At 53.1% G+C, this 9,425-nt stretch overlaps 1 protein-coding gene across 1 annotated transcript; it reads left to right on the top strand.

The window, feature by feature from the left end:
- Positions 1-1,616: 1,616 nt before the first annotated feature.
- Positions 1,617-3,719, top strand: CCDC107 (coiled-coil domain containing 107). The gene is made up of 5 exons (XM_029059436.2): positions 1,617-1,753; positions 1,946-2,009; positions 2,126-2,216; positions 2,342-2,445; positions 3,227-3,719. Exons 1-5 carry the CDS (start codon positions 1,634-1,636, stop codon positions 3,469-3,471), a joined length of 624 nt encoding a protein of 207 aa, XP_028915269.2. The 5' UTR covers positions 1,617-1,633; the 3' UTR covers positions 3,472-3,719.
- The last annotated feature ends 5,706 nt before the right edge of the window (positions 3,720-9,425 follow it).

The following is a 9,425-nucleotide window of genomic DNA, read 5'->3' as shown; positions in this document are numbered from 1 at the left end:
AGTGTCATATGACACTCTCGTCAGCTACTATCAAGAGTAGTAATACAATTGTACTTTAGCACAGTGCTCTGCACACAGTAATAGCTCAATAAATAGGTGAATGTTTATTGAGCGATTACTAAACCCTCCGGCTTCCTGCGTACCAAGCCCTGTACTAAGCGCTCGGGGTGCAAGATGACAATAAAAAAAACTCATTCGCTGCCCACAGTGAGCTACTAATAATAGTAGTATGTTCAATCCTATTTATTGAGCGCTGACTGTGTGCCAACCACTGTACTAAGCGCTCGGGAGAGTACAAGATAGTAAAAAAGACACATTCCCTGCCCACGAGGAGCTTAGATGGGGAGACAGACATTAACCTGATGGACTTGCATCCTCCCCAGCGCTCAGTACAGTGCCTGGCACATAGTAGGGCTTGACAGATACCACAATTAGCAGTAGCTGGAGAAGCAGCGTGGCTCAGTGGAAAGAGCCCGGGCTTGGGAGTCAGAGGTCGTGGGTTCTAATTCCGTCTCCGCCACTTGTCAGCTGTGGGACCCTGGGCAAGTCACTTAACCACTCCGTACCTCAGTTCCCTCATCTGTAAAATGGGCATTAAGACTGTGAGCCCCACCTGGGACAAGCTGATCAGCTTGTATTAACAAATACCATTATTATTATTATTATTGTAGTCCCCCCGGCGCTTAGAATAATGCTTTGCACATAGTAAGCGCTTGACAAGTACTATCCTTATTATTATTATGCATCTACCTCAGCGCTTAATACAGTGCCTGGCACGTAATAAGCGCACCATCATTAGTAGTAGTATTAACAATAAATAAATGGCATTTATTAGGTCCACATGGTGTTTTCCATGTCTGCCTCAGCTTGCGAGCCCCGGGTGAGACAAGCCCTGTGCCTGATCTCATACCCAGCGTGGCTCGGTGGCAGTCCGAGGTCATGAGTTCTAATCCCACCCTTGTCAGCTGGGTGACTTGGGGCGAATCCCTTCCCTTCTCTGGGCCTCAGTTAACTCATCTGTAAAATGGGAATCGAGACCCGAGGGACAACACGATGACCCTGTATCTACCCCAGCGCCCAGAACGGCGCTCGGCCCCTTGTGAGCGCTTAACAGCTACATTCTTCTTCTCGGGGTCTCAGTTCCCTCATCTGGAAAATGGGGCTAAAGCCTCCTGCGGGCCAACCTGATGACCTTGTGGGTCGTCGTGCCCCGCCCCCCCCAGCGCTGAGAACGGTGCTTGGCACATAGGAAGCGCTTATCCTAATTAGGATTTCCGCAGCGTTTAGCACAGTGGTCGGTGCTCTGCCGCTTGCTGATTGGCGGAAGGGGCGGGGGCCCGGGCAGGATTTCCGGGTTCCGCCCCCCTCCCCGGGCCGGTCGTTGCCCCCCCCCGCCATGGCGGGACCGAGCCCCGCCGGGCCTCTGCTCTGGGCCGCCTTGGGGCTGCTGCTAGCGGGCTCTGTGCTCCGACCCTTGGCTTCTCTGCGTCCCGCGGGCCGCCCAGGTATCCCCCTCCCGTGACCCCCTGGTGACCCCTCCCCGTGACCCCCTGGTGACCCCTCCCCGTGACCCCCCGGTGACCCCCCGTCACCCCCCTTTCTTGTCCCCGCAGGTGACCCCGCCCCGGGGACGATGCCCCCGTCGCCCCCGCAACCGCCCAAGGAGCGGCGGGGGCCGGGTTGGGGTTCACCGGCCCTGGGACCACTCTCCGCCCTGCTGCTTGTGACCTTTGCCCTCTACCTCTTCCTCCAGGTGCGTGGGCAGAATGGTCAGGGAGGCCAAAGGGGAAGGGAGGGGGGAAACCGAGGCCACGGGGGACAGGGGACGGCGTCCAACCCCATCTGCTGGGGTCCACTCCGCCGCCCGGCACGTAGAGAGCGCCTAACAGATACCCTTCATGAGGTTCTGACCCCCGCGTCCCGCATTGCTTGGCCTTCCTGGCAGGGGCGGTCCGACACCGAAGCGCTCCCTGAGAAAAAGCCCAGGGAAGGCGAGTCTCCCCAGACAGGTAGGGAAGGGGGCGGGCCGGGCCCGGTGGGGAGACTGGGACCAGACAGCCAAGCCCCGGGGTGTTGGGGTGATTGACCCGTGCGCGGTCTACTTCCCGCTTGCCCACTCCCACAGAGCGGCGGCTGGCTGAGCTGGAGCGGCAGCTGGCGCTTACCGAAAGACTCTTGAGCGGCATCCTGACCCAGCTCGATCCTCTGTCCCAGCGGTGAGGGGCGGAGCGCGGCGGGAGGAAGGATCTGGGATCTGAGATGCTCGTCTGGGGGAACGCCGGGGCGAGGTCGCAGCTCGGGTGGCTTCCCCGAGGGGGGCTGAGCGGGCCTCTCCCCTCAGCCTGGACACTCTGGCCGGGGCCCGGCAGGCGGAGATGACCGCGCAGCTCCAATCGCTTCGACGGCTGCTGGAGAGCAGAGCGGACGGCGTCGCTGCCCCCCATGGTATGGACCCCCCCGGGCCAGAGGCTTCAGGCGGCTCGCTTTCGTCCCCCCGCCAACAGCGGTTTCTGGGTTTCAATCATTTCCCCCCAGGTGGGGTTTGGCGGGGGGGGGCCAAGGTTTGCACCCTTTCGAACAGGGGAGGCGAAGGGCACCCTCTTTGAATGTAATAATGACAGTTGTGATATTTAAGTGCTTACTATATCTCAAGCCCTCTTCTAAACACTGGGGTGGATACCTGTTTTGACATCTGTCTCCCCGCTTCTAGGCCTTGAGCCCGTCGTGGGCCGGGCTTGTCTCTGTTGGTCGCCGAGTTGTACTTTTGTACGATTGAATGAATGAATGTCAGACACAGTCCCTGTTCCGCTTGGGACTCGGTCTAAGTAAGAGGGGGAACGGGGATTGATTCCCCATTTTACAGGTGAGGAAACCGAGGCACAGAGACGTTCGGCGTCTTGCCCGTGGTCAGCCGGTGTGAGCCCCACGGGAGACGGGGGACTGTGTCCCACCCGATTTGCTTGTATCCGCTCCACCGCTTAGTACGGTGCCCGGCCCGTAGAAAGCGCTCAACGAATGTTATTAAAGGAAAAAATGGTGGCGGTGGGATTAGAACCCAGGTCCCCTGACTCTTTCCACTTGGCCATGCTGCTCCACACGTGCTGTTTTCACATTAGGGTACCGCCGGTTTCCAGGGTTAGTCCTGCAAAGTTGAGAGGAAAGGAAGAGCGTGGTGGGGCAGATGAAAGCGGAGTTCAAGTTCTCCTGACTCGGTTTCTCTGTGCAGCCTGGAGCACCCCCCCTGCCGCGCAACTGACTGTCAGTGGCGGAACCCGGGCTTGGAGTTTGGAAGAGGAAGGAGCTGAGACCGCTTGGGCTCCAGATTCCGGCCGGCCGGAGACGGGGGTGGAATCTGGAGAAGGTGGAGAACTGGCATCTGGAGCGAGGCATAGACTGGGAGACTGGGGATTGAGGAGGAGGAGGAAGAGGAAGAGGGAGGAGAATCAGGAGCTGGGGACCAGCCCGAGGTGAAACCGGACTGAACCCACCCAGAATCCAGTTCATTCTTGCTCTCCCAGGAGGAGGCTGGGCGGGGTGTTTTCCTTCAACTCGGTGGAGGCTCCCACCGAAAAAGGAGCTGAATGGCAGTGGGCGGGAATCCTTCAAGGCAGCCCTAACTGGATCTGGTCTGTCCGTCGCCCCACACCTTAGAAGGTGGACGGAGGGGCTGAAGGGCACGCTGGTTCCTCAACCGAAAAATAAACCCCATTTGGATTAGAGATTCTGCTCCTCCTGTGTGAAATCTACACCAGATGGCAAAGCTAGCTGTAGTTTCCCCCAAGCCTGGCTGATTGCTCATACAAGGGGGGAGCTGTGCAAAAGGAGGGAGTGAAGATCGGCAAAATGAGCGCCCGGCTTCTGCGTTTCCCAATCCTCCCGGTGGGTCCGGGAGCTTAATCACGTGAGGGTGGGTGGGGAAGGAAGCGGGGGGTCCCTTTTTGGTCCTGGAATCAGTCAGTGGATTTATTGGGCGCTTACTGTGTGCAGAGTGCTACACTGAGCACCGGGGAGAGTACGGTACAACAGAGTAGGTACGGACAGTTCCTGCCCACAGGGCGCTTGCAGACTAGAGGGGAGACAGACTTTAAAATGGCTGAGAAGAAAATGAGCCACCTCAGTTAGAGGGAAGGAGCCGGGGAATCCATTGGAGAAATGGGTGGGATATCCGAGGTGACAATCCAGCTTCTGATATGATTAATAATTATAGTATCTGCTAAGCCCTTACTGTATGCCAGTCACCGTTCTAAGAGCAAATCAGGTTGGACAGAGTCCCTGTCCCACATAGGGCTCACAATCTTACTTTCCATTTTACAGATGAGGTAACTGAGGCACAGAGAAGTGAAGTGACTTGCCCGAGGTCACACAGTAGACAAGTGGCAGAGCTGGGATCAGAACCCAGGTCCTTCTAACTCCCAGGCCTACGCTCTGCCCACTAGGTCATGCTGTTTGGGCTGATTCCTTGACATGACTAACAGCTTTTCTAAGGGGTAGGAGGGAACAGTTTACTTAATGAAGATTTGCTCCATTTGGGGTTTGAGCAAAGATACCCCGAGGGGCGTCTAGAGGGAAGGACCATGCTTACATATGCCCAGCGACACGAATGGAAATGAATCCTGCTTACCCTATAGGCCACAATCGCCTCTGGCTTGGCCTGCCCCTCACTCCTGCTTTGGTGACTCCCCCTGGTCCAAGATGCCCCCGATGAGAGAGGGTTCCATCTTGGAAACGGGGCTGAGGCAGAGCTCTCCCCATGCTCACTCTCGTAGGCACACAACTGCCTCACCAACTCTAGAAGGGACTCATCCTCGGCTGCTTTCCTCTCTTTCCTCCCTCTCTCCACTTCTCTTTCGGCTTTGCGTAGTCCAGAGCCGAGGAGGGAGCAAAACCAGGCCTTGGATTCTGCGTGTAAGGTGGGCTGGGAGGGTCTAGATTAGGTCACGAAACCAAAGGACTAGGGCTTTCTCTCCTTTTCCCACAGAGACCCGGAATGTATTTCTAGTAGGATTTTTTTTCTGTATTTTTAGTAATGAGAATACTAAGAGGAAAATAAAAGTATTTTTTAAACAATTAAGTGTATTTATTGAGCACTTACTCCATGGATAGTACCGTTCTAAATACTGGAGGGAGTTCAATAGATCCCTGCCCGTAAGAAGTTTACAGTTTAATGGGGCCGATGTGCCAAAATAAATTACAGGAAGGGAGAAGAAACCAAGAATAAAGTTATGCACATAAGTGTTGGTGGGGAGAGTACCTGTCTGCTTAGAGGGTAAAGACTTAAACGCATAGACAGACGACCCAGAGGGAAGTAGGATGAAGTAGAGATGAGAGACTATCGGGGAAGGCTTCCTAGAGATGTGATTTTTGAAGTGGTCTATCGAATATGAACGACGAGGGAGTTCCAGGCAGGATGGGGGCCGTGGGTGGGGTTATAGTGAGAGAGGAGAAGATAAGTGAGGAGAGAGCTGATCGAATACTTTAAAGCTGATGATGAGGAGTTTCTGCTGCTTCTAGTTTCTACTAGTCAAGGTCATCTTCAGTCGTATTGAGCACTTACTGTGTGCAGAGCACTGTACTAAGCACTTGGGAAGTACAACTGAGCAACAAAGAGAGACAATCCCTGCCCACAACAGGCTCACAGTCTAGAAGGGGGGAGACAGACATCCAAACAAGTAAACAGGCATTAATATAAAGAGAATTATAGATATATACACAAGTGCTGTGGGTCGGGAAGGGGGGTAGAGCAAAGGGAGCGAGTCGGGGCAAGGGGGAGCTGAGGAAAAGGGGGGCTTAGTCTGGGAAGGCCTCCTGGAGGAGGTGAGACTTCAGTAGGGCTTTGAAGGGGGGAAGTGTGATTGGTGGATATGAGGAGGGAAGGCAATGTAGGATGGGGCCAGGGGTCGATGGCGGGACAGGTGAGGACGAGGCACAGTGAGGAGGTTGGCACTAGAGGAGCGATGTGTGCGGGCTGGGATGTCGTAGGAGAGGAGGGAGGTGATGTAGGAGGGGGGCAAGGTGATGGAGAGCTATGAAGCCAATAGTGAGGAGGTTTTGCTCGATACGGAGGTTGATTGGCAAGCACTGGAGATTTTTGAGGAAGGGGGTGACATGCCCTGAACGTTTCTGTAGAAAGATAATCTAAGATAATATGTGCAGAGACAGGAGGCTGGGAGATCAGAAAGGATGTTGATGCAGTAGTCCGGTTGGGATGAAATGAGTGATTGTACTAACGAGGTATCCGTTTGGATGGAGAGGAAAGGGCGGATCTTGGCGATGTTATGAAGGTGAGACCGGCAGGTTTTGGCGATGGATTGGACCCTTCCCACCCCCAGGCCTCTCCTCCAACTTTCTGTACCGTTTTGATCCCTTTCTTACATGCCTTCTCTCGTACTCCATCCCCACATTGATCCCTGGGGACTTCAGTATCCCTGTGGATGTTTCCAGGACCCTTCCGTTGTCCACTTTGTCTCACTCCTCAGCTGCACTGACCTCCTACTCCACCTCACCCACTCACCAACTTGGACACATGCTTGATCTCATCTCTAGTCACTGGGCAACCTCCATCCTCACTAACTTCGAAATTCCTCTTTCAGACCACAACCTCTGCACCTGCTCTCTCCTTCACATCCATTACCCGCACGTCTGTCCTGTTCCCCCACAGAGACGCCTAATCTTTTGACTCCCTCCAATATTCTGAAGTCATCGTGCCCCATACCCAAATTTCCCTCTCAAAACAACACACAAATTGATGCCCTCAACACCACCCACTCAACTAAACCCTCGCTTCTGTGACCCTCTGTTGATCTCATATCACTAACCCACAACTTTGAATCACCTCCACGGTACGCTTCCTCCGCCGCCGTGCCCGTACTGCAGAGCGTTGCTGGCGAAAAATCCCACCCCTCGGTGACCTCATCCCTTTTAAATTCATCTTCACTTGCTTTAACTGTGCCCTCTCCTCCACCGGACAGCAATACTTCTCCATCTTAATTGACTTCCATACCCACTGCCCCCGCCAGCTGTTCCAGAAGTTCAACTCCCTCCTCAAATCTCCTGTCGCCCCGCTCCCCCCGATCCCTTTCCCCTAATAATCGGGCCACAGAAATGGATTCCCCAAAGGAGGGAATGTAGATTAAGAAGTGCAATGGATCTAGAACCGAGCCTTGAGGGAACTCCACAGTTAAGTAGAAGAGATGGGGCGATTACAGGAAGGGAAGGAGCCATTAGAGTAAATAGTTGAAGATGATGGTTAGGGTGGGAAGAAGAGTGGGCCCGAATCTTTTAGTAAGATGCGAAGGGATGGGATTGGAGGCATAGGTAAAAGGGATAGATTTTGAAACCAAGTGGAATATCTCCTGAGAGACAGCTGGGAAGGATGGGAGAAAGGATGGTAGGGTAGGAGGGAACTGGAATAATAAGGGGGACATTTGCGAAAGTTCTCACCTGATGGTTTTAGGTTTTGTCAGTGAAGTAGATGGAAAGTTCATCCAGGCAAGACATGGAGGAGGGAATAGTTGGTGTGAGCAGTGGGCATGGTAGTCAATAAGGGAGGAGTACTGTTGCCAGGCAGAGGAAAAGGCAAAATTATAGCAGATGGGGATGCCTGGATTTCCACCAGCAGCACTCTCTGGGGACGCACATGAGCGGAGGAAGCGTGCTATGGAGGTGATCCAGGGCTGGGAGTTGATGGTGCAAGATGATAATGATAATAATGATGGCATTTGTTAAGCGCTTATTTATGTGCCAAGCACTGTTCTAAGCACTGAGGTAGATACAGTAATAATAATGTATTATATAAGGTGATCCAGGGCTGGGAGTTGGTGGTGCAAGATGATAATGATAATAATGATGGCATTTGTTAAGCGCTTACGATATGCAAAGCACTGTTCTAAGCAAGGTAATCAGGCTGTCCCACGTGGGGCTTACAGTCTTAATCCCCATTTACAGATGAGGGAACTGAGGTACAGAGAGGTTAAGTGACTTCCCCAAGGTCACACAGCAGACAAGTGGTGGATTCGGGATTAGAACCCCTGACCTCTGACTCCCAAGCCCGTGCTCTTTCCACTAAGCCACACTGCTTCTCGGGGAAATAGATGCAAGGGAGAAGGCAGAGTGAACGGTGTGGATTTGTGCAAGAAGAGGAAGAGGTTTGGTAGGAATCCAAATGGGGCACGATGACCAGGAATAAATGAGGGGGTCACTGGGGAAGCAGGACTTTTTGGTGGAGAGGAGGCATATGGGAGAGAAGGCTGATGAGGAGGTTGTGTCTGGAGAGCAGGATTTCAGGGTTGGTGAAGTTAGAGATTGTGCAGTGATTAGCAATGACGAGGTCAAGCATATTTCCAGATTGCTGTGTGGGTGGAATAGGGTAAAGCAGGAGGTCAACAGAGTTGAGGGAGAGGAATAGGTTTTCAGGAGATCATCAGGAATGTCCACCTGGATATCGAATAATAATAATAATAACTGAATTGAGGTATCTAAGTGCTTACTATGTGCCAACCACTGTACTAAGGACTGGAGTACATAAAAAATAATCAGGTCAGACACAGTTCCTATCCTATGTCGTGCTCACGGTCTGTGTAGGAGGGAGAACAGATACTTAGTCCCCATTTTACATCTGAGGAAGCTGAGACCCAGAGAAATTAAGTGTCTTACTCAAGGTCACATAGCAAGCAAGCACCAGAGCTGGGATTAGAACGCAGGTTTTATGACTCCCAGGCCCATACTCTTTCTACTAGGCCATGCTGTTTTAATTCCCAAGGTTCAGTGTAGGGATGGAAAAGGAAAGAACGTGAGAAAGATCTGCTGCCCAGAAGGTCGGAGGCAGTAGGTATTTATTACCTGCACTCCCAAGCTGTTCCAGCTTCCGGCCTCAGTCTCCACCCCCTCCCCTCCTCTATAGCTTATTTAATTGGCACAGGGGTGAGGGACACCTGTATTCCTGGCCTGGGATGTCTGTCTAGGGATTTCGATAACGGGGACGGTGTCCCTCCCGCGCTTCTGAGTTCCAACTTGCTAGTTCAGCAAGTCACGGGTATCGTATTGACCTTAAGATGGCGGGTGCCCGGGTTCACTTGTCACAGATGGGCAACCGTCGGAGGTTCTTGAGAAGTGGGGAGACATGAACTGAACGTTGTTGCTAATAAATGATTCGTGCAGTAGAGCGAAGTATAGATTGGTGTGGGGAGAGACCGGAGGTCAGGAGGTCAGTGAGAAGGCAGATGCTTTAGTGAAGGCTGGGTAGCATAAGTGCTTGGATCATCATGGTACTAGTTTGGATGGAAAGGAAAGGGCGGATTTTAGCAGTGTTGTGAAGGGAGAACTGGGATTAGAACCCAGGTCTTCTGTCTCACAAGCGCGTACTGAATGACATGGAGGAGGGAAAGGAGAAGATGAAAACGTGGCATTGTGGGGCAAGAAGCAGGCCA

Source organism: Ornithorhynchus anatinus, chromosome 3 (genome assembly GCF_004115215.2).
Source record: "Ornithorhynchus anatinus isolate Pmale09 chromosome 3, mOrnAna1.pri.v4, whole genome shotgun sequence".
Lineage (NCBI taxonomy): Eukaryota > Metazoa > Chordata > Mammalia > Monotremata > Ornithorhynchidae > Ornithorhynchus > Ornithorhynchus anatinus.
The sequence above is the reverse complement of the archived record's forward strand: the minus strand, read 5'-3'. Positions and strand labels throughout refer to the sequence as shown.

Coding starts and splice junctions, on each gene's coding strand:
- CCDC107 (XM_029059436.2), top strand. CDS start 1,634: ATGCCCCCGTCGCCCCCGCAACCGCCCAAGGAGCGGCGGGGGCCGGGT. Junction 2,010..2,125: donor AGGCGAGTCTCCCCAGACAG/GTAGGGAAGGGG, acceptor CCACTCCCACAG/AGCGGCGGCTGGCTGAGCTG. Junction 2,217..2,341: donor CTCGATCCTCTGTCCCAGCG/GTGAGGGGCGGA, acceptor CTCTCCCCTCAG/CCTGGACACTCTGGCCGGGG.